This window comes from Tiliqua scincoides, chromosome 2, assembly GCF_035046505.1.
Source record: "Tiliqua scincoides isolate rTilSci1 chromosome 2, rTilSci1.hap2, whole genome shotgun sequence".
NCBI classification, from domain to species: Eukaryota; Metazoa; Chordata; class Lepidosauria; order Squamata; family Scincidae; genus Tiliqua; species Tiliqua scincoides.
The window spans coordinates 80,622,541-80,648,139 of record NC_089822.1 but is presented as its reverse complement, the minus strand read 5'-3'; the positions used below and the strand labels follow the sequence as shown (position 1 = coordinate 80,648,139).

General features: G+C 41.0%; 1 protein-coding gene across 2 annotated transcripts in view; it reads right to left on the bottom strand.

Annotated features, from left to right (window-relative positions):
• ADAMTSL1 (ADAMTS like 1) overlaps positions 1-25,599 on the bottom strand; it is a 301,635-nt gene that overhangs the window by 143,428 nt on the left and 132,608 nt on the right. For both annotated transcript variants that reach the window (XM_066614676.1, XM_066614678.1), the window contains exons 7-9: positions 20,356-20,513; positions 11,930-12,041; positions 9,160-9,298 (exon numbers count right to left, since the gene is read on the bottom strand). In XM_066614676.1, coding sequence (XP_066470773.1) covers positions 9,160-9,298; positions 11,930-12,041; positions 20,356-20,513 — 409 coding nt within the window. The remainder of the gene's footprint in view (positions 1-9,159; positions 9,299-11,929; positions 12,042-20,355; positions 20,514-25,599) is intronic.

The following is a 25,599-nucleotide window of genomic DNA, read 5'->3' as shown; positions in this document are numbered from 1 at the left end:
CACAGATCATGAAACTCCACGCAACACTTGGTAAATCTGCACCAACAACAGTGCTTTGTTTCACCTGTGGCTTGCCATTGATTATAATAGTCACATATTTTCCCCTCAGAGCCTAATTCAATTAAGGCTGCAATCCTAACCACACTTTCCTGAGAGTAAGCTCCACTGAACAAAATAGGACTTACTTCTGAGTAGACCTGGTTAGGATTGTGCCCTAAGTACGTGGTATATTTGATTCAGCCTGGGGGATGCCATGAAGTGCTTTTCCTGGATAACATCCTATGCATCTATACCCTAGGCTTGTGGTTATATAAGACTCCTCAAAAATAGGTCCCAAAGAGCACTGGTAATCTCCTGCTGTCTGTTGAGACTTCACTGTTGAATTCAGGCTCCACGAAGCTATTGGTAGAATAATAGGTTTATTTACCAGGGATTTCCAGCAGGGCTTTCAACCCAGCCCTGCCAAGAATTTCTCTAAGGGATGAGGTGGCAAGTGGAGTCTGTGTACTTAAGGAGACAGTGCAGTTTATTCACGTGCCTGAATAAAACAATCTGCTTTTTCCCTAATCCTATTGCTTTGAAATTGGATATTTTCCCCACAAGACTCCTGTAACCCACCATTTGGGATGGGTTTGCCCAAAAAAAAAGTAAAATCTGATTGTCACTGTCTGCTTATAGCCTTTATCAGAAACATGAAAACTTAACATGAAAAGCTGGAGCACATTACAAGATGGAAATCACGGAGGTCAGCCTCTCCCTTGCAATGCAAACCTGTTTACACTGTAATGAACAGCAGTACTCCTTTTCTAGTTTAGGGCCATCCCACATTTTCTCTATTATCCTTAGAGCTGCTGGAAGGGGTATGTGCTGGGACATGGCACCGATCCACTGGGTAGCATCACACTGCATGTGTAATGTATAACTGCATGTTAAAGCCTGGAGGGGGAGCTACCACTCTGCCATTTTTGGGTGGTCCTCCTGGCAACAACCCACAGAATCTGCTTTGGTGTCTCAAAACCTCTTCTGAGTCAGGCATTTTTTTAAACAGATATAGCCCAGCAATTTCAAGAACTTGGTAGCTACGCCCATGCATCTGTTGCTTGCCTTTTCACGTTTATTGTGTCTTGCTTCTCACAATAAACAAAGTAAATTTTTTTTAGGGTTTGACTTTCAGATTCTCTAGCAGTATGTACAGCCTGTGCAGTCTTAACTAATAAGGTGAATGAAAAGGGGCTCATGATCAACCTTTTAGAAAAAGATCTTCAACCAAAGTGATATATGAATGAGTGGTTTGACTTCCCTGCTTATCAAGATAACAATGAGCGAAGTGACTTTAAACTGGCAAGCAGATAAATTAGCTGAAGATGTGCATAGTATATAAATCATCATACAATTTTCTCTATCATCAATTAAAATGGAAGGCCTCACAAATCAACAATTTTCCACCTAGCCTAATTTCTTTTAACGAGTTAGAGCCCAGTCCTGTGCTTGGCGGCACGGCTCTGTGGCACCGAGCATTGTTGCAAACGTGCCATAAGGCACGTTTGCTAGCCTCACTGCGTGCTAGCCCAGCACCAGCCGGTGCTGGGTTAGCACAGGGCGGCCACCCAGCTTCTGTGGCTTGACGGTCTCCCGGACCGCCAAGCCATGACACAGTAGGTGGAGGTGGGGACAGGGTTGGGGAGGAGGCGTTGCAGGGAGGGGGGAGGCTGGCGGGGGTGGAGAGAGGGTGGGTGGGAGGTGTGATGCGGGGAAGGGGGCGGGCTGGAGGCATGCCGGGGGGAGGGAGGGAGGCGGGTTCGCAGAGCTCCGCAGGATCCAAGGCACTCGTGGAGGGCTCCGTGCCCTACACAAGCGCCTTTACCTTACAGCCGACAAGGTCAGTGGTAAAGTGAGTAGCCCCATTGCAGTGCTGCTTACTTTACCCAGGGGAAGGGGACGAAAGTTCCCTTCTCCCAAAGCGCCTCCCGGGGTAGCCCAAGGTGCGCGGGATCCTGCGGCAGCTGTTCTTGGTGCTGCCGAGCCTGGGCGTCCTGGGCAGCTCAGGATTGGGCTGCCTGTTGAAGCTCAGCCTGCAAAACAACTTTACTTTAACCCTACTCTAAAACATCAACCTTGAAAATACTTTTACAAAAGTTACTAGCCCTCTTAAAATGTTGACTAGCTGACCTGCCCACATGTATTTGTTCCAGTCATTTTTGGACTAAGACACAGAAACAATTTATGTAAAACTTCCATGCCTGGTCTCTCTTCGAGCCAATTATACTTGCCACAGGTAACCAAAATTACAGGCTCTTTACAAGCCTGCCACAGTAGATTAGCCAACCCCAAATTAATCTATAAGGTTGGTTTAACTAATCTACTTTGACTCATTCTCTTAAGAGATATTTGATTAGAGTCAGTTCCTCCTGTACATCTTTTCACACTGCAGGCTGTCAGGCGCCTGAGAGGTTGCTTATGACAGGTAAATCATCTATCTTTCTTCTTACATTAATTATATTCTTTATACTGATTTTACTTAACTGAACATACCTTTTAACACCCTGAATGACATCCCATTCCCCACCCTTTCTCTGCTTGTTCTGACAAAGTCATCAAGTGCCTTCATTTCAAATATCTTTAGTCTTATATAGGCTTTTAAACTTTCCAACTACATACATGAAAGAAGAAAATGATTCTATCTGGTTTTCACATACACCGCTTACATTGGTCCATTTTCTTCCTGTCTTGCAACAATTTACCATATATAGTAGAATTCCAATAATCCGGCACTGCTGAGACCTGGGTAGCACTGGATTATCAAAAATGGTTTAGATGGTACTATCCCACCCTGGATCCCTGGGATCTAGTGTCTCCATTGCTAAAGCAACAGGGTCACTACTGTACCTGCTTTATTGTCAAGCTGCTTAGGCTTGTGCCCTTGCAGTTTCCATAGCCTGTCTCAGTGACACCATTGCTGAGGCAGGCACGACTGTCATCTCTACAGGGGCTAGCAGGGATAGCAGTCTACTCCCAAACCAGGAGTGCAATGTTGATATCAGACAATCAGGAGTACCGGACAATTGGGCGCCAAAATACTGACATTTTACAGTGCTTTACACTGATCATGACTACAGAATTGACATCCAGAATAGACAAATGATATGAATGAACATATCACGCTCTACAGGGGGGCTGCCCTTGAAGATGGTCTGGAAGTTGCAGCTAGTGCAGAATGTATCAGCTCATGGGGTTGCTGGAGGTCAGTGGTTTGACTCTGTCACGCCACTGCTCCAGCGGCTACACTGACTGCCAGTTTGTTTCTGGGCCCAATTCAAGGTGCTGGTTTTAACGTTTCAAGCCCTAAACAGCTTGGGGCCAGCATATTTGAGAGACCACCTTCTTCCGTATAGTCCGGCCCTATTCTCTTTAGTCATCACAGAGGGCCCTGTTGGTTGTGCCTCCATCAAGAGGTTAGGGGGATGGAGGCCAGAAATAGGGCCTTCTCAGTGGTGATGTCTGTATTGTGGAATTCCCTCCCCTTTGAGTTGAGAACAGCTCTTTCATTGTTAACCTTCTGCTGAGGCCTGAAGAGTTTTTTTTATTCCAGAAAGCCTTTGATGCCTGATAGAGGGCACAATGGCTGCTTTTTAATAGTTGTTTCTGTACTACTGGTTTTATTGCTGCTGGCCTTATTGTTCTTATTATCTATTTTATTGTTTCATTGTATTGTTACAGTTTTATGTATTTTAACTGTTAGCCACCTTGGGTGCCCTTCAGGGAGAAAGGCCGATTACAAATCCAATAAATTAACAATAATAAATAATAATTATAAATGAACATGTGAACCAGATGGACTATTTACATCACAACAGGTCCAATCTCAGATGATTTGACTCTCTAGATCTGAGATGCAAATATGCTGCATACCCTGACCTCAGTGTAAAGTTGGAGGCAGACTCCCTGCTCCAGTTCTTTGGCACATGTGGATTACAGCCAGGCCAGTAGCTTCCTTCTGCAAGTGGACTATATGTGCCCAATCTGGGCACTTATCTGAATAGATACATACATATCTCTACCACTGTACACTCAGTGTCTCCCCAAATAAATGACACATCTACATATGCCTAAACTGTAGGAGTATGGGAAGGAAAGACAGGGCATTGTCATTTTCTACAGTAAGCCCATGTCCCATCAGTGTCAGCCAGTGACATGGGAATATGTGGTAAAGTCAAAGCACGTGTAAGAGGGGAAGAGAATTTGACATGGGTTTGCCATTAAATAACAGCCAGAGTTGGTTCAAGACCTCCTGACCCCGGGGGGAAACAGCATTATGTATGCTGATAGGGGTCAAATGCTGTCCCCCCTTTACCCAATGAAGTGCCAGCCTCTGCTTCACCCACTCTTCAGTGTTCTAGCTCAGTACTCTCCTCCCATCTCTATTTCTTCTTCCTCTCTGTTTCCCTCTTCCTTTTGCAAACCAGGGAGTGAAAGGAAAACAAGGAGCAGTGTAGGCAAGTAGACAGGGATGGGTGCCCACCACCATTCTGCTGCCTGAGGTGAACACTTCACTTGGCCTCATGGATGGGCCAGCCCTTGTAGCAGCCACATGTCCAGTTTAATATCTAATTCTGTCCTTATCATTGCTGTAAGATGGTTTCCCTGCACTGCCATTTGAAAAAGTCACCCAAGATTTCTCTTTCTCATTGATTCTCCATGTATTTATCAGCTTACCCTGAACATATTTTCTTCCTGAATTACCTATAGTAAGCAGTTTCATATATGTTCAAGGTATAGATTTCCATTTAGAGAAGAAGTCTATATATTGAACATATATGAACCTGCCTTCTTCTGAGCGAGAACATTGATCCATCTAGATCAACAGTATCTACAATAATTGGCAGTGGATCTTTAGGGATTCAGAGGGTGATCTTTCCCAGCTCTACCTCAGGATGAAACAGATTGAATCTCGGACCTTTCGCATGCAAAGCAGATGCTCCACCACTACGTTCCAGAAAGTTTGGAAGGGGTGATTTTCAGTGGAGAAGCCATGATGTATGTTTTATGCTTAGACTCTTCTCACATTCCCATCATACCTTGTAATCTTTTCCACTCCAGATGAGTCCTTTGTGATTGATTCTGGAACCCCTACTGGGGAAACAGCGGCTGGAAGCGACTGCGAGGGGAAAAGTATTATACATTTGGGGCAAAAGTGGAAGGGAAACAGCACTGCTGGAAAAGGGTTAAACTCCTTCCACAGCTTTTCTGTTGCAAATTGCTCCTTCTTGACAGGGCTTTACAAAAAGTAACCACAGTAGCATATAGTCCTGCCCAAGTGACTGCTCTCTTACTGTCTCTTGCACTGAGATCTGCAATTTAGTTCCAGATGGGTAGTCTTACATCTCTATGTCCCATTAGGAAGTTCAGCTGTCTTGTGAGTCCCAGATGTAGGATGGCTAGCACAGAAGAAGCATTCTCAGAGTACTAATGATTCACATATCACAAGCACGAACGAGAGGCCCTTCTCACACAAAAAGTGCCAAAATACTCATCATACTGATTGGGCTTTTGATCATAACTGTAGTGGAAACAGGAATGCAGATTTACTGTGATATTTGATTCATAATTGCTATCTATTTAAATACTTTTCAGTGATGTGATGACAGAATAAGAGGAAAGCAGTTAAGAAATTTCCTGCATAAGCTGCCAATTTGTAATGAACTGAAAAGCCCTCTCTAATTAGTTAAAAAAAATCCTGTAAGGACTCTTTTCCAGCTGTATATTCTTATTCATAATACTGACTAATATATGATCCTTTCGTTCTTGTATTTGATGAAAGCATCTGAAACCCCAGTAAGGCAGCATGGGTGGGTGGATGACAGAGAAAAAATGACCAAAAAGGAAAGGGTGAAGCATCATTTCCCTTCCTTCCTGTCACTCTTCTGCCAAAAACTGTTGTTTCCTGAAGTTGATTTTCATTTTAAAACGTTGCTAAGGTTTTTATTTAATCCATACTTGCGTGGAATATGAGGTTTGGCCAAAACAGAACAATTTCTTCCATGAATGTATCAGTACACCTTTTCTAGAGCATTGTTAAGATATAAGCTACAATTTAGTGGCCATAATCATAACTTGTAGCAATGAATTCATAAAGTTAATTATTTGTTATAAATTCTTCTATTTTGAAGAGAACAGCCTCTCTTTATTCACTTTCTTGTCATAATTTTATAAACATCATATACCTCCCCATAGCACTTTTCCCACTAAAACAAAAACAAAAAACCAATCTATTAAGCTTTTTATTGTAGGTAGGATACTAAAACTTCTTGATCTTTTTAGTTGCTCTTTCCTGTAGCTTCTCTAGTTCTTCAGTGTGTGGGCAGGGAGAAGGATTAACTGACAGCTACATATGCTGCTCCCAGACTAAGTACAGGAACACACAGCATTTAAAGAAAGAAATTAAACAAAAATACATATATAAGCCAAACTGTTCACAAAACAGAGGGGTTTTGTTGCATGGAAGGTGAGAGTGCTGCTGTTGCTTGACACTTTTAAAAGGGCATTACAGATATATTTATCCATGGATTTTTTACCTGTGGCTTTATCTCAATGGGATGAGAAGGGCCCTTTAACTTAAAGGAAAAAAAAATAACAATAGCCTCATTAATGCAAGAGAGGGCAGCCTGCTGACAATCAACCAATCATTTAGAACAGCTTCACTCCAAGGCAAGCTACTCTCCCTTCACCCTGAGCAAAGAATGATAATCATTCTGCATTGGGTCACTGGCTGGGAGTGAAGTCTTCTAAGCGCCTGATTAATGTATTGTCTGCCTAATAACTCTGTTTTACATCACAAAGGTCAGCAAGACTGTTTTTAAATAGCCCAGCAAAGGGATATAGTTTTTTAAATGGATTTGCTTTAATGTGATTTGTGCCATCCAGGTGAGTTCTGTGACAGGAATCCTCCCAAATATTTCCCTTTTACAACTGCAATGATCAACAGTCTCCTATACCACAGAGCCATTCCCAATTAGCCAATTTCTTTTGGTAGGTTCTATATGCTGAGGCAGCAGAGTTCTGATATCTGCACAACTCTCTTGCCCTTTGGGAACTTTATGTCAACAGCCTCACCTAGATATGCCTTGTAGGAAAGCAAAACCTACTTCCTGACATCTGCCCAGCAGTTATTTTTCTCTTTCTCTTTGCATGTACCATGGAGCCACCTGTCTTAACATTTATGCATATGCAGCATCAGATTATACAAGGTCCAACCTTGAAAATAGCTTTGAGATAACTTCCCTGAGACAAATGGCATGTGTGAGCTTTAAAATAATAAACATCAAGAAAGGTAAACATTTGAAAATTAAAAGCAAACAAATATCTATACATATTTCTTCTTGATCCTACCTGCAGCACTGATATTTTGAATTTTTACAGGCCGTTCTCTTTGCTTATGGAACATGCAACTTTGATGTTTGAGGGTTGCATTTTCCTATGTATCTAGGATAATTTGGACTAGCACAACAAGCAGAACCTGCTTTGTATGTAGCATGCCAGTCATGAATTGTGCTTGATAACTTCTCTATTTTCATTGCCCCAGGCAAACAAAAACACTGAGTCAACATGCCTTATATACCCCAAATCATATGCAGGCTACAACTAATCTGTTATAACACAAGGGAAGCAGACGTATGAATAAATCGCTCTTCTGGTTTCTTTTAGCGCTACATTTCTTGGGGTTTATCACCAGTCTGGTTTCTGGCCACATTCTGCACTGTTTTTTCAGATCCCAGGAGCAAAGACTGCCTTGATTTGAAACTGAAATTTCTGTTATTTGGGGCAACCTCTTTCCAGGTTTTTGAATCCTTCCCCATCCTTTACAAGTCAAATTTTTCATTGGTGAGTTGACTATCCATCTCAGCTTTCAGTATCTGTCTAATGTGGCTTCTCTAACCATTCCTTGCAATGTGCCCTGTCCTGTCCTCTTATCTTTTAACCAATCAACATACAGGTCCAGCCTTGTTATACACAGATTTTTTATACACGGATTTGACTCAACAAGAATGGCCCCTGCAAATGAGAAGGAATGTGCTGATCCCTGGAGAAGGGGAAAATGCACCCCTTTAAAATCAGTTTTAAAAATTGAACAGTCCTTTAACAATAGCCTCCTTAATGAGAGATCCCTGCTAAGGATCCCATATTGATATTATATCACATCTGGGTGGCACAAATGCAAATACATCACTTTGTCATATGTGGGTGCAGCAAACACTATTGACAACCTGCCTTATCAGATTCCCAATTCCAAGCAGGGTGTATATGAGAATTAGGTTCCAGCCAAGTTGTTCATGCTTAACTCTTTCCCAGAAAGTGTTCTCTCTTTTTTCCTGTGCTTGCTCCCAGGCATTCTGGCTATGTTCACACCATTTTGTCTTGTCCTGCGCTAAGTTCTGTTCATCTGACCTGTTAAAAAGTGTCAGGCCTTCATCCAACCCTTCTCCCTGCAGTTATGTTTTAATGTGATCCAAACCTGGTTCTTTTCCTAAGTTGTCAATTGATTTTTTTTTTTGAACAGGATTTTTAGTTGGGGGCATAATGAACCAAAGGTCAAAGGGGATGAGAAATTAAGCACTGGTCAATATTTAATTTTCAGAAACACCCGTAATTTCCTAAGTGCCTTTTCAAAATATAACATCCAAAAATGTAATGGGTTTGATATATCAGCATTTCCTTTCCCAACCCCAACAACTGCCTGTAGTTATTGTAATAACATTAATTAAAAGTCAGACTTGATCATTAGTGGATAATCACTAAGCACTTACTTTTTATCTTCTTTAAAAAAATATATAACTGAGCAGAAATAACTCAACAGTGCACAAAAAGGGCTGCAAATCTATACACACTTACCTACTGAACATGGTGGGACTTACCTAATCCACTGAACTTGGTGGGACTTACTTCCAATTAAACATGCATAGGATAATGCTATTAAATCAAAACTACCTATAAAATGGGGAAAACCTACTTGAGGACACCGTGAGCTCCTTTGAGGAAAGGAAAATGTAAGAAAACGTTTCCTCATCCATGAGCTGGAGAGCATGCCAGATGTTTGTGGAATCCTCTGAATAGCTTGTTTAATTTTTGCTCAATGAAAACTGCATCTCAAAATGATGAACTGACCTTGCAGGACAAGGGTCCAGGTTGCACTCTTGAAGCTTGGGCTTGGGCTTGATGTTTTCAGGGTAGTAGTGGCAATACTGATCAGCCACTACTCGATTGCTTCTCAAATCATAGCACTCAGCAGAAGTCAGTTGGTAACCTTAAAACGTTCAGATTGCAAAAAAACAAAGACAGCTATGCCACTCTGCATTAATAGACACAGACACACACTCATTCATGAATATGCAAACACAAATTAGTTGGCAGATTGATTTTGGTCTGAAGCATGACTTGTCTACATATAATGTCCTTAATGCTATGGTTTGAGATGTCAGGCTAACATAATAACAAACGCACCTTCCTGCATTAACTTATTTGCTAGGAGAGTACATCTTACAAGTAAGTCCTTCGGCATGCACATGCCAGTTGCAGACATTTGTTTCTATAATGGTCTCTAAAGAACTAATTACATGTTACAAGAAAATTGTGAAGTCCTCCTGCATAAAACAGTTTTGGGAAAGTGTTCTTTAGAGCAGAAAGGTAGAAGGTGGAGAAGGAGCATAACCTTGTCCCTACACCTAATTTCTTGAATCCATCTTAGGTCGTTCCCTTCTCATGGATGCCTGCCTGCAAGTCAATGCAATTTCTCAGTGGCTCACAGAACTGCGGTTTATCTATTAACAAACACACACAGGCCTTTGTTACTTGTGTCTATAGATTCAGAATGCAGATAAATATGACCAATAGTATGAACAAAGTGTGAGCTGTTTCTTACATTGTATTTGGAAGAAATAATTATTTCTCAGAAGTTATATCCATATCTGTCAATTATGAAAACATCATGTAAGAAAACCCCAGCCTGAGACATGTAGGTCTTATAGGCGACACACACCCTTTTGCCCTATAAGAATTTTCTCTGCAATCCATATGCAATGATTTTATCTCCAGCATTATATTGTCACACATCTTCAAGGTCTTAGATACATCTTAAGACAATGCTAATGCTTTTCAAAACAGAATTTAATAAGCAGCCTATAGGAAAATATCAGCTTCCCAAGTATCATTCCTATTCAGGAGATTTTAACTTTAATTTAAAGTTACAACTTAATACTGAATACTGTCTACATTACAACACAGAGGTAACAGTCTTTGAAAACAGACTATTGCAATGGTGTTTAAAGAAACAGTTTAATTATGTTTGGATGGCTTTGCTTTCAGGTAATAGGGATAAGGGGCAAGTTGATTCCTGAGCTTATATACATTCATAGTTGCATAGTGAAATTGATAGTTTATGGTTCTCTTTTACAGGGATTTAAAATCCTATAGGCATCCAAAGCATGTCTTCTTAGAAGTAAGTCCCACTTTGTTCAATGGAGCTTACTTGCTAGTAAGTGTGTTTAGGATTGCAGCCTTAGATTGCTACTTATATATGAACATTGAGCTTGTAAGCATGGTTGTATAGCAATCCAAAATTAAAAACAACAAAAAAGAAACTGCTAGGCCCATGCCCTGTTCCACAGACCCCTTGTATCCTTGGATGAATTACTGGTTTCCTTAAAGCACAGTTTTGCATTCTGCAATAAAAGCTTCCTTCTGTGCATTTCTCTTCTCCTCCTCCCCCTTCCATTTTCCATATGGGAGTATCAGCTCTTGTGATTTAATTTCATTTACCAGATGCCTGTTCCCTCTCTCCAGAGAAAGTGCTACTATCTTTGACCACAAAGATTGTATAACTCCCCCTGAGGCTTTAATAACAAGTCATTGTGACAATTACCTTAATGAATTGAATGGAGTCTTGGAAAATTATGGGAGAGGCAAAAGAAAGGTCAAACCATGGCTTTTCCAGTGCACTTGAATTCAGCCTGCCTACATCACACATAGCACGTAATATCACAAAGTCAGTAACTAACCTCCCTGCTTCACTTGCCTTACTGGATACAGTGACTGGGATCTGTTGCTCTAATCAAGCTGCAGAACAAATGCACTGTATGTTCACTAGGAACCCAACAGCACAACAGAGGTTATTTTGATAAAATGTTAGCCCCCAAATACATGATTAAGGAACAAATAGGCATATATGACTTCAGTGTAGCCACATGAGGGGCTATGGCGAAAAATTTGGTGAACTTTTAGGTGAAAAAAACTAGCAAACCAAATGAATTTTCATTAGTTGCAACACTATTAATATTTACATGCTCTTCAGACTAGGCCAGAGAATCTGGGTAACTTTCTAAGCTGCACTTTTCTACTTGGATTTGGAAAACAAGTGGGAAAAGAGTAAGAACATGTCTAATGTTATGGATCTTTGCAAAATTGGAATGGCATGTGAGTTTGACACTTGCACACAGTGTGGAGAAGGTCACAAAGTTGCATCAGTAAAACTGAACTTCTGACACTATAAGCATGCATATTTTCAGTGGCCCTTCTCTAGCTACTGCAAACACTTTCAAAACATGAATAGAGAAAAGGAATGACACAAGTGACCCTCAAGCTCAGCTGTCAGTTAAATAACAAGGAATATTTTTTTAACTTAAGTCACAGGAACTGGTTTCTAAACAGAGGAGGAATCTGAGGAAGCGAGAAGAAACACAGTATAAGAACAAGTCCTTAATTAATTATATTGTTCTTTACAGAAATATATGTTTTTGAGGAAAAGAGCAAATTGCAAAAGAGATTAATAAGAGTGATTTAGAAAAGGCAAAACTTATTTCCATTTTAACAGTTAAGTTTATGCATGTCAGTGCCATCTAGAAGTACAGTACAAAATACTACAGTGATGATTAAATGTTACCTCCACCACAGGAAGCAGAACAAGGGAAAAAATCTGTTTCTCTCCATCGGTGAATAATAGGTTGATAGAAAATAAACTGAACAGCACTGTCAGCAGCACCTGCATAATGAATCTGAAAAGCAACAAGTCATAAGTTAAGTTGTAGGGTATGTAATGCAGGTATCAATATGAAACATTTTGTGGTATAGGTTTGTACAGTAGCACAATGGTTCCCAAAATACTATTCGAACTATCTGACTGTGATAAGTTTTGGTAAGGATGGGGGTGGGGGAGATCCCAATGGTGCAGCAGAGATTACGGTGCCACTGGGACCAAGGGTTTTTTAACTTACCTGGGGGGTTGCAACCCACAAGTTTGGGAACCACAGGTCTAGGAAATGAAAAAATCCCACTGATAAATAATCAGAGTTGGACAGCCACATTATGCCTTGATCGAAGATTCATGGAGCTGTCAAAACTGATACACAGACCCAGTAAACAAGGGTTGCTTAATGGACAGGGATCTCCTTTCCAACTGAATCATGCAGGCTGTAAAGGTAAGAGATGTGAGCACACCCTCCCCCAAATGACAATAGGTTCTCTTCCCAAGCAGCTTGAGGGAGAAAATGACAAGCAAATGGCATCAAACACTATAAATCTGATTATTATTTTTCTACTCCAAAAGTGAACAAGAACAGAATACTTAAGCTACCAAAAAGTAGTGGGCAAAGGAGGAGTCCAGGCAGATATGCTTCAGGACATGATGAAGGATATGAATCCTAGTCCACTGAGAGTATGCTCATCTTTCCTAATCAAGGTAAACAGTGAAGTAAGTTCCTGACAGAAAAAAAAATACAGCTGTAGCAATACAGCCTCCCAAGGTAATGGAGGAGGCCTCTTGTAGGGATTAATACCATTTTGTTCAGCATGTCATAAACAGGATGTCTAATTCCTTACAGCGGGATGGTACATTAATCACACATGGATCTGAGCTTACAAGAAGCCCAGTGGACTCCGGGGACATGTGGTATCATGCTGGAAACTATTAGATATATCTGACTTGAACACACAGTGAACAAAATCTTTGGGGAAAATCCACTGTTTCGAACTATCAAAAGAAAGAGACCAACAACGATGCCTGAACCTTAAAGGTCTCTCACGTGTGGGGTTCGCAGCAAAGTATGATAAATGAGGAGAGAGATTATGCAGGGCCTAGCTGAAGGGGTTGGGAAGGTTCCACATCAAAAGTCAGAAAGACATAACAACCCAGCTCCCCAAGGATTCTTGTTGTGTTGTCTGCCTGATTATCTGTCTTCTCTGAAACAGAGAAAAGGCAGATGCAGATCTTTCTCCTGAAGTAGATGAGAAGCTATTCACATAACCAGGACCACCACCACCCCAGGGTGGAAATACGCTGCAATTAACCACAGATGGAAAAATAACATGATGAGGTGAATGAGGTAAAAGAATCAGGCAAACCAGTGTTTATTGTTTCAGATGAGCTCTGTGTGCTTTGGGAGAAGAACGCATACTGATTACAACGCTGTTGGAATTTTGTTTGACAAGATGTTAAATCTGGGTGTTTCAGCCAGGAGGCAATATCAGCTGTTGATTAAGCCAGATCTGACCTGGGATGCTCAAGTGCTGGTTCTGTTGAGTGTTGATCGCCTCATTCTGTGCTCAGACCCATTCCAAAAATGGGACTAGCTCTCCATATGGCCTTCTCTAAAAGTGATGAGACTATCCACAAGTCAGGAAGAAGACTTCCCAGTATCTTTCAGAAATAGGAAGGATCTCTTCAGACTGGGGTCCCCAGACAGCGGCCCACAGTGTGCCGGCATAATTATCTTGTGCGCAGCAGTGGTGAAGTCTTACCATTCTGCCCCTGCAGCTGCCGTTTGTCGTGCCTAATCATAGCAGAGCCTCCTGCCAGGCAGCCACATCTGCTGCATGTCACTCTAGCAGGCTCTGCACCCTAAAATTCCTGGGAGAAGTGGCTGCCCAGCATGAGGCTCTGTGATGATTGCGTATGATGAACTATGGCTGCAGGACAGGGCCAAACAGTAAGGCTTTGCTTCCACTGCGTCAGAGATGATTATGCCGGCATACCAGATCTGGCCCGCAGGCCAGAGTTTGGAGGCCCATGCTTTAGACCAGGGGTGTCAAACTCGTTTCATACAGAGGGCTGAATAGCATTCATGATGCCTGCTGAGGGCCGGAAGTGATGTCATTAGGCAGGAAGTGATGTCGTTAAATAGGTCATAACCAAAAATAAGCACTTTTTCTCACTTAGAAATTCATTAGCTGCAATGGCAGAAGAGCAAATATGCAAATCTTGATAATATTTTGAGATATGGGAGAGCTCAATTCAGCAGTAACTCCTCAGCAGCTGAGAACTGGAGGACCAGATAAAAAGTTTCCCCGGGCCGCATCCAGCCCCTGGGCCTTATGTTTGACACCCCTGCTTTAGACTATGCTGAGACACAAATCAAAACAGAGAGAATGGCATTTAATTCCTTCTACATTAGCAAAATGAATGAAAGGACTTCTGTTTGCCAGTTTCATGATATTTTAAATGTCATGAATTTTTGCCACATAATTTGTTGTTCTGCTGTAGTAGGTTGAGTCGAGCACCTTTGCACTAAATAGAATAAAGAATTTGCAGAAAAAAGTTAACCAGACAGTTTCTGAGATTATGCCAAAGCACTGGGTCTTATGGCTTCAGCCCTTGATTACAGAACTACCATAAAGGATCAAATTAATATGGTACATCTAATCAAATATTGTCAGGGTAAACATAAATCTGAAATGCTGCAATGGGAGGTGATGGAGAAGCAGCTAAGGTGGAGCTACAGCAGAAAAACAGGTGGTAGAAAGTCACATATCTTCTCATTTTATCAGTTGGATACCACCCCTCCCACTTGCTTTTCCCTATGAATTGTAGCTGCTAAATGCATATACAACATGTAGTTTGCTTCTTAGATTATCAAGTTACATCAAACTACTACACTCTATGAAAAGCCTCAGGACATTTATGAGATGATTAACAGTATAATCCTAGGGGTGTCTACTCAGAAGTAAGTCCCACTTTTTTCAGTGGGGATTACTCCCAGAAAAGGGTATATAGGATTACAGCCCAAGTTATCTATAAGAGCTGCTTTATAACTTATATATCATTTCCGCTATGATAAAAGTGTAACATAGGAAGGATATTACCCATTTCTAAACAGTGGTTAAATATAGGTATGCCAAAAATCTGAAACAGGCTGGGCTTTCTGGTAGTGGCCCTTGGTACAAATCTTGAAAAGATCTGTCATGAGCATGATTTATGAATGCCCTCTTATGGATATCAAAATCAAGATAGCAGAACAATGAGTGCTTTCTTTTGACAACATGAACAACTACTGATATTCATACATTGTTTTTCCCAACTTTTTTTTTTATGACTAGATGCATTACAGGCTTCTCAACATTCGTTTTGACAACAAATTCCATAAGTTAACTTTTAAGCTTGAAGGGATGATAACTAGCAGGTTAATACTTCCCTCTTCTACCAAGCTTTTCATATAGCTGAGGTCTAGTTACCCAAGTTAGGAACACTTAGAATAATACAAGTGGCTTTACTTAACTTTGATTGCTTCCTCTGGAATATCCACCTTATTCTGATGGATATTTTATCCAGGGAAAGGAAGGAAGCACCTGAAGCAATCAATGTCTTCCCTTTTGTTTCTAAATGATTTATCAGATTACTGTGAATGCGGAAAAAACTTGTGTGTGTAGGTACTGACTACTCCTCAGATCCCTTGTGAATTAATACATGTCAGCTCTGATAAAGCATCAGAGTGATTTGTAAATAACAGAACTCTTGCTGAAAACCAGAAAACTAATAAATAATCTGATGTTTGGAGCAATGATGGGAAATAGTGATTTGAAACATCTCTGTGGTAGTTATAGTCATGCTGAACACATTGAAACACTTTTCATTTTTAATCATATAAGTTCACTTCCTATCGTTAAACAGAACTATCTGGATTTTGGCAATACAGCTCCCATCCATTTCCTTCTGATTGTTGGAGCTTACAGTAGCCTAACCTAAGATGTATGTGCAAAGGTTACGTCTGTCATTGTGCACTTTAATAAGCATGCTGTGTTAATCCTGTTTTTCTTGCTCATCAAGCAGTCATCAGCATAAGGGATTTGGCCAAGATAAGGATGATGAACTGTCACCAAGGTCTAAATCACTTCTATGTAACAGTGTTACTCTTTTTATTTTTTAAATATACAATCCAGTGTGGTATAGTAGACAGTATGCTTGGCTTTGATATGTTAGACTCAGATCCATAACTAGTGGTAAACTGAAGATGTCAGGCAAAGATTCAGCTTTGATGTCACCAGAAGCCTTCTTGCTAGGCTTAAGCTTCCTTCAGTTGAAATCAAAGTTTCAGGTGAATTTGGGGCAGGGAGGCAAAAGGAAGGGTTGAAACTGGGTAGTGATGGGGAAGAGTTTTGAAATATTTGAAAAGCAGGGGGCTTATTGGGGGGGGGTAGCAATGTGATTTTTTTTTAAAGTTTGCTGTGGCCACAGGCATGAACAGAGACATTTTCAGTGTCCACCAGCATTTTTTTCATAACGTATTAGATGTAGCTTTATACCAAAGCATTCTGAGACCAGATATAACCAGATACAATGGAGGACAGAGTGCCTATCCCTTTAATCATTGTATAGAAGAGGGAATTTTGGCAGGTGAACACCCTTCCATGTTGTGGTGCGCCTGCTCAAATTCCCTCTTCTATACAATGGTTAAAGGGATAGGCACTCTGTCCTCCATTGTATCTGGTCACCCTGTCTGAGACAAAAGAGTGGGTGTGAAAAAAAAATTGTGGCACCTGTCTTTTTCCCAGAAGCACTGGTATAATGCTGTGTATTCTGGGCCTTGTGGCGGGAAATTATAGCTGCTAGAAGTGGTCACTAAGAGGGCTTCTGTTGCTTGCCTGTGACCACAGCAAGATGGTTTAAAGAAAAAGAAAAAAAAACCAAGCTACTGTTGCTGCTACCACCCTTGTATGCCTCCCAAATCTCTATTTAAAAAATGTTCAGCCCCCCAGATTGCTAGAGATTGCTCAAAAAATACTAAAAATGTGCAAGCCCTTTGTGTCTTTAAACTGCACATTCAAAATTGGAGTAGTTTTTCCTCAAACCACTTAACTGAGACCAGCCTCCTAGTTTCTATGATAATGTAGCTTTGAAGTGAGAACTTAACAGATCATTAATATATCATCTTGCTGTAAGTGGTGAATGCTTTTGCGTTGCAAAGATAGAACTCCAGGCTTAGCTTCCCTTTTGTCAGTCTAAGATGCCCTGTATTGGCAAAATTCAATGAGCTGAAAGCTCATACTGTCAGCAGCCTTCCCAAGACACTTAGAAGAGGCACAGAATATTGACACAAAGTACTTCCTCATAAGTTCATATGGATTTTCAAGGGTCTGTTCCAACAAATGTTCCCTTACCCTGAAGAGACCTCCAGCCTGCCCGATTTCAGTGCTGGATATAGTTGTAGGCCAAGCAGCTCTGCTGCGCCTGTGCTGAATTGAATTGTGCTGCCCATTTGTTCTAAGCATTCCAACACTACTGAAAGCATGTTTACAGGAGTGCACCACATGTGCAGTGAGCTGTGATCTGGCCACAGGGTGAAACAACCACACAACTCTTTATCACAGATCAACTACAACCAGTGGCGTAGCTTAGGGGGTGCAAGGGGTAGCGGTTGCACCAGGCATCAAGCTTTAGGAGGGCAACAAGCTGAGCTTGACACTAGTGACCAAAATTTTGAAAATGTTGGTATGTATGAATAATACCATCATGTTATATATGATTGGAAAGATCATTTAATGCCAGTATACAATGAAACAAACTGCATTGGAACATCTGTATTCTATCAAAAGTTATGGCCAATTAACCAGAAAATGAAAACACAACTGCCTTATGGAACAAAAAATGGATTTTCTTAACTCAAAACTGACCTATGAGACTGATTTTTCTGAGAGCCAATGACATTTTATTATGTTATTGACATGTTATCATGATACAGTAAGAAAGTAATAAGGTGTTAATATGAGTGAGTTCTCATTTCCATGTATCATAATATAGTTACCCCTGCTAACTGGGTAAAAAGGCACTTTTAAAAGTGGTGCCCCTCTGATATTTAGCAGGGGGAGAATAACCATCTCTCTTCACCCCAGCACAGTGTCTCAAACAAATCAGGGGCACACTTAATATATTTACTTAATTTAATTTGATTTTGTCTGGGGGGGGCCTACAAATCTTCTTTGACCTCAGGTAGCAGATAGATAGCTATGCCACTGACTGGGGGGAGGCAGCAGAGCAAGTGGGTGGTGAGCTGATTGGGGGAGGAGGTGGGTTCCTCTCAATTTTCACTTTAAAAAGCCCTGGAGTGATATCACTGCTGGTTGTGACATCACTTCCAGGGCAACATTTTGAGCTTGGCACCAGGCTACACGATCATTAGCTACACCACTGACTACAACACTGCCTCACTAAGGGTGGATTCACACATTGCATCCTAACAAGTAAGTATGTTACTGAAAGGCTCCCCTCTTCCCACCGATAATGATGGTCAAGTCACACAGAGTGTGAGGCTGGATGCAAGGGCCAAATGCAAGAACACTGATTACAATGCCAGGATATACATGTTGTCTATCAACAGAGTAAATGCCTGTAAAGTATTTGTAATTTGATAATTGTGCTCTCATTTGAAAAACACAGATTTAGTGGTTCTAAAAAGTCATTCTGCACAGTCTTTTTGATCGACACTTGTTCATTGTAGCTGGCAAAGTGGTTCCTATTTGAATATAACTTTGCAGTTAACATCCCTGCTGGCATCATGAATGGGGCATTTTGCATCTGCAGCGGATTAGAAGCAGCTACCACACTAACACAGGTTAAATACTTTATTCCATTCCATCTGACTCAATTCAATCTGATCACCTACCCCATTTTCCAATACAGCCATTTGTATTTCCATCTGTCACAAGGTCATTGGCTTCAACTTAAATCAAACACCCTCTGGCTCCATGTCCCATGATGAAAAATTTATGGTATCCTGGACATGAGACAATTTTTACAGCTTTAAAGCTTAAATCCTTCAGGTCCTCCTGACCTAACAAAAAACCCTGAGTTTTATTTTATTGTAATTCTCAAATGCTCACATTTGTCTGTACAATTTTTTTTCTCTATAGAATGTGTGCGCTGCTTCCAGCAATGTGTTTTATATTATCTGGAAGAATAGAAAAACGTTAATGGGAGGAAACAACTTAATTCTTACTGCCAGTACTACACAAAGCAGAACTTCCAAATAATGCTACGACTACTTGACCAAAGCCAGCCTGCTTACCTTAGGCATCACAGAGCTTAGTTGTCCACTTATATTACACCATTAGTGCGACTGCACTGGCATAAAAACAGTAATTAGTTGATCAGGTTTTAATTCCCCTCCTGTATCTCAGCCTAATTTGCCTGCTTGCCTATATACTGACCCTTCTTTATGTTGAAATATTTATGTTTATTCTGTATGAAATCTTTATGAAATCCCATAATTGGCTTGTCTTTTCCACAAACAATTCCATAAATCAATTCTTGCCTAAGTTTCAATCATACTCTGTTTACCTTGGTTATTAAGATACATCTTAATAACAACTTAATATTTTCTTGATTAGTTTGTAACTATCTTCATTTTTCTGGATGTCACAGTGCTAGATTACATGGAGAACATGGGCTACTATATTTGGAGGGCTTACATTGCTACAAACTAGATATCTATGTTCTCTGTTGGAGTCCACGGAAAAAAATCACATACAAGCAAAAGGACAGTATTTCTCTTTTAATCCCATAGTCAAGGATAAATTGCAGAGCCATTATTTTTTTATTCCAGGCAATCCATCCATAATAAGCATTTTGGAGCACTAGAAAAATACTCATTCCTCGACTCTCAGAAAGATACCTTTAAAGAACAACAAATATAACCCATACCTTTTTCATACTCAGCCATTTTTAGGGCTCAGCTAGATGGCAGTTTTCCACAAGGTTTAGTGTTGCAACACTAAACTGGAAGAGCAGCAACAAACACAAAAGAGAGATACAGTACAAAGTATTGTGAAGATTTTGTTCAACAGATCATCTTATGAATGGGCAACCTACGCTTACCCACTTGCACTTACATACTGTACTTCCATATAATTTGTGTCAGACATACTGAAACAGCTCACCTTACAGTAAAAATATCCTCTATTTTGCTATCTCCTAGGAGAATTCAAATAAATTGTGTTGCCTTCAATCACACCCAGAACAATACGGGCCTAAATAAGGCAAACGACACTGCCCTTTTCCTTTGTGCTTCAAAAGGTAAGCATCATTTGATTCAAGTTCCTCACCTTGACAGTGAAGTCTGCAGTAAGAGGGCCAGACATTCTCAGTATCTCCTTGTCTGGAAACTTCTGGAAGTCAACACTAGAATTGTCCACAAGAAAGGAGCCTGTAGAGCTGAGACTGTTTTCACCTCTCACACCTTGCAGGGTCTTGGTTTCTAAAGCTGCGAAACATGAACATATTTAACAGAGGCATGTAATTGTCTCAACATCGGCTCATAGATAGCACATAAGCAAAGTAATAATACTGGGAATAACAAAACACTCTTTAAAATTCATTAAAAGTTATAGTGGAATTTATTTTTACTTGCAGCCCAATTCTAACTTATCCTGGAACAGGCAGGCCAGCCAAGTTTCAGGCAGCCAGAGGCTCAGCCAGGGGCAAGGGGAAACTTTTCTCCTTACCCCAGGGAGAGCCACTGCAGTTCCAGTGGGGCTACTCGGATCTGTGCCACTTCAGGAAGTGGCGCAAATCTGAGTAGCCCAGGGCTGCCTGGGAACAGCATTAGGATCCAGCATAACTGCCAGATGCTGGCCCTGCCTCCTGCTCCCTGCCTGCCTCCCCCTACCCTGGAATGCCTCCCTCCCACCTTCTCCAACGTCCTCATGCCCCCTAGATCCCTGCATCGGCCAAGCTCGGTTGGCACAAACTTATCTCTCCCTGGGGTCTGTGGTAGCGCAGGGAGGCCAGCACACCTCCGTGTTCTGGCCTAACTCCCCTCAGAGTGGTGCGAAAGTGCTTTACAGCTCAGTTTGGATTGCGCCCTCAGAGAGGTAGTTTTCACTTCAGCTAAACTAAGACGACCCAACCATTTAATGGCTTATTACTAGAAGGTCAAAGTAGACGTGACTTTCAACACATTATTTTCAGCCTGCAAGTTTGGACTACTTGTTTTATTTTTGTAAATAGCAGACATGGAGTTCCCAGTTTGGATCAGGTCCACAGTGTGGGCAGGAAGAGACTTTATCCTTTCCTCCACTATGGTCCTCAGCTAGATCAGGGTCTCCCACAGCTGCTATTTACCAGAACAATACACACACCTCAAATACACAAAGTCACATGATGTGTCTAAGCTGACATCTAAGTTTGGCCCTGACTCTTCCTGTACTCAGTGCTCACTGTAACACCAGCACCAGATTTTGCTCAACTTCATTCATCTTTGGGTCTCCTTTCCCCTTTTAGCTGTTCAGCTACTGTAGGAGTCAAAATCAGTCCCAGCAGAGTACTGTATTCCCATGGTGCTTTTGTGAATGTGTGAGGGAGAGCTAGGAAACCACTGGAAGAAATAATACAGGAATGTTCTTTCTGAATAGATTGAGGATGATATCCTTAGGGAACCAAATATTGGCAGGAGGTTCTTCAAAGGATTGTAATACATTTAATCCATGATGCTATAGAATCACAGGGTTTGAGGTAGCCACACAACTCATTAAATGAGACTTTGTTAGGTGTTAACCAGCTAGGTTTATTCAGTTGTTTCAGTATTTTCACATTACACAACTTGCCGGGGTCCAGCATAATACAACATTGAGCTTTCCTGGGGAACACACTGTAGAACTGTGAGCTAGCAGTGGGTGTCAATCAAGTTGATTCCAGGACACAGTTCACCATCTGCCCATTTCCTAGGAGTTACTTGGTCAGTGTCCTCTTTGCCACATATATTTTCCAGAACACAAAATTTTCTCTGCGCCACTATTCTTTGTGATGCATACTAACTCCAGTATGTCAGTTCTGCTACTGAATGCTTGTTCTATAGAAGACACCGCAATTACTGCCTATTGTTTATATTTTTACTCTCTCATTTCTCTCAGCACCATGTAATATCTATATGGAGCCAGACAGAAATGAATGGAAGTGGGGAGATAATTATTACTTATGCACCTATGGAATCTTTTGATTAACCAATTCATATTACACAGTTATGCAAAATGCAAATACATTGAACTTGGCTCTGCGTTTAGAAATTTATTGAAATACAGTTCTCACCTTACAACATTCAAAAACATTCAAGTGGTTTTGCTTTTCAAAATGTTATAAATACTGCAAATCTCTTCCTTAAGCTCTTGAGAGTCCTGAAAACCATGTAACGTTGTCCCCTGCAAATCCAGGGAGAAGTAGACTGAGTTGTCTACTTAGGCTCCTAGCAAATTTGGCTCCAAGCAAATTTGGTTAACATATATCTTTACAGTATCCTGATTAGGTGGGTCTCCTCATCTCCTCTCTAGAGGCATATTCAGTTCGTATCAATTACAGAGAAACCATGCACAAAATTGCAGTGTCATCACAGTCGATCAAGAAGATACATGAGTACTATGCCAATCAACATAAGGCAGAGCACCTCTGGCAATGAGCCAAACCAATCAAGATTTTACTTTCATCATGGTGATCAACATTTCTATGACGAGCCCATGTTTTGAAAGTATCATGAAGTAGATACCATCTGAATGTAATGCACAGACCACCACACAGGAACAAGTTCCCATCCCAACATACAATAAGGTATTTGCGTGGCATTTGATTTCTCTACGAAGCTCTCCTGGACTCTTTGCAATCTATTTTTATTGAAAACAGAGTTGCAAAGTGATAACATTCAGCATGTGTTCAAGGAGGAGGAAGATGGTGAGAAATTACAGGGAAAGAAATAAGAGCCACAGGAGACCAGACTAGGGATACTCAACAAGACACTTATTTTTCAAGATTTTAACATAAGAAAGTCCTGTATTTTTTTTCTTTTTGCTAGTTTAAAACCTGCAATTGGTCATTATTCACAGTTCTAAATCCGAACAGCCATAAAAAGATTACCATGTACCTACTGCTGTCTTTTCAACACAAACAGAGCACATATTGAGACTCAAAAGACTTTATCACCCTAGCATATAATTGTTTCAAAGATGTACCTTGTGGTTCAGGTCACTGCTGTTTATTTTAAAACTGACAACCACCTACAAATCTTTACTGACCCTGTATGACTGCAGAGTAATGCCTGTGTTAAATGATACACACTACAATAATTGCTCAAAGTCCTCTCTGTTAATGAGAATACTGCACCAAGACCTCAAAAACCTATTTGCTCACATTTAACTCCTCTTTCAGGAAAGGGACATAATGAGTGAAACCCATCAAGTGCTGCTACCATTCAAGACCCATTAAAGGGTTGGGTAGAAGTAGGTACATGGCAATAATTGCTGCTGATACTCCATGGGCAAGCAAAGCAAAAAGGAGAACAGTAAAAGAACCTTAACCACTCATCTGGTCTCCCGGCATGGAGGAAGTCAGAACAGCAATGTCTCATACTGCTAACTTTTAAGGCAGTTCAGAAGCTTATGTTCATACAGAATTGGCTCTTCCAGGTACCTTAAATGCTGGTGAGGGAGAGGCCAATGGATCTCACACAAAGGTGTGCTGGGGGGAGGGAGCTGGGAGGCAGAGAGGCAGGTCTGGTGGGGCTCCGCTCCACTGGATCCTGTACGTTTGTGTAGGGCTCTGTGCCCTACACGAACGTATTTACCTTACTGTTGACCTTTTGGTCGGGCTACTGTGGGCTACTGCTCCATTGCGGAGCTACTTCCCTTACCCGGGAGAAGGGGACAAAAGCCCCCTTCTCCTGAGGTGCCGCCCGCAGCAGCCCAAGGTGTGCAGGATGGGGCGGTAGTCGTTTGAGGCACCGCCAAAGCTGCGCACCCCGGGCAGCTCAGGATTGGGCTGCCCGATATTCGGCCATGAGCACTTAGTAACTGCCCATTGTAATGTAATTACATATAATTTTATTCATGCTTTTATTTGCCATGTTTTAATAATTTGTTGCTTGTTTGTGTTTTATATATGTATTTTGTATATTGTGAATTTTGTATGATGCTCCTGCATTTTGCCATACAATAAAATAAACTTTTTTTAAAGTCTGGAACCAAGCAATCTCAGCAACCACCTTCTCCCACAGGATACTGCCTGAGGCTTGAGATCAGCATTGAAAGTGCTGCTCTCTGGCCTGCCCTTGACCATTTGATGGATACCAGAAACAGAACTTTTTCAATGGTGATACCCACTTGAGGAATGTACTCCCCAGGGAAGTGCAACAGACTTCCTCTTTCACCACTTACAGATGGAGTGTGAAGACTTATTCTTTAAATTTCAAAAGGCTTGTAATAATTTGTTTTTATTCAATGGAACTCTGATTATGTACTTTTCTGCTCTGTTAGTATTACTTGCAGTTGATTTTCTCTTGCATTTTACTATGTATCTTTGTATTTTTGCCAGTCATTGACCAGGAAAGGTGGGATATAAATTATTTAAATAAGTAATTATTTAAATAAATAAGTATTCATTTATTAAATAAATAAACATTCATTTAAATAAATAATTGAAATAATAAATAATTGACAGCCCAATCCTATGCATGTCTACTCAGAAGTAAGTTCCATTAGAGTCAATGGGGCTTACTCCCAGGTAAGTGTGGATAGGATTGGGCTGTGAGGGTGCAATTCTAACCAACTTTCCAGCACTGGCATAGCTGTGTGGAGCATGTTGGGGGACAGTCATGGAGGCCTCCTCAAGGTAAGGCAATGTTTGTTTCCCTACCTTGGAGTTGCATAGCCCTTAAGTCAGTGCTGGAAAGTTGATTAGGATGCAGCCTAAATAAAGTAATTATTTTAATAAATACTGTACAGACAATTGTCTTTATGTTCCTAATAGCACAAAAAAATAGGGATGGATCAAAATATAATTCATAGTCTTTCACCACAAGGCTCTTACTCTTTTTTTTTTTGGGGGGGGGGGGAGGTGGAACGCAACTTAAATTTCAACTACCACATCCTTCAAATGCACCAACTCCACTAGAATTTGCAGAAAACTCTTGCCTTCCTTCTCTGTGTTATCTCCTCTAGTGAAATCCATATCTTAGGTATCCTCAGATACATGTGTGGCTCCTATACAGTATGGTTTGCGTCCTTCGTTCTAAAGTCAGAAGAAGAAGCCATAAGGCCTTGACTCAAACAGCTGGGGCCTACCCAATCAGAATGTTCCCAGAACATTTGTCTTCAGTATGTGTCACCAATTGTGACCCCTCCAGATACCTTAAAGCCAGTCTGTGATGATCTACTAGAATCAAGCACTTCTGATATCCTCTGTCTTTAATGATCCCCTACCAAGCCACAACTGTTGTTGCTGAGTTTCCTCCTATGTCTAGGGCTCTGATGTGCTTTCTCTGGGTGATGGCATCCTTTAATAGCATAACCCAAATGTGCATGCCTCTG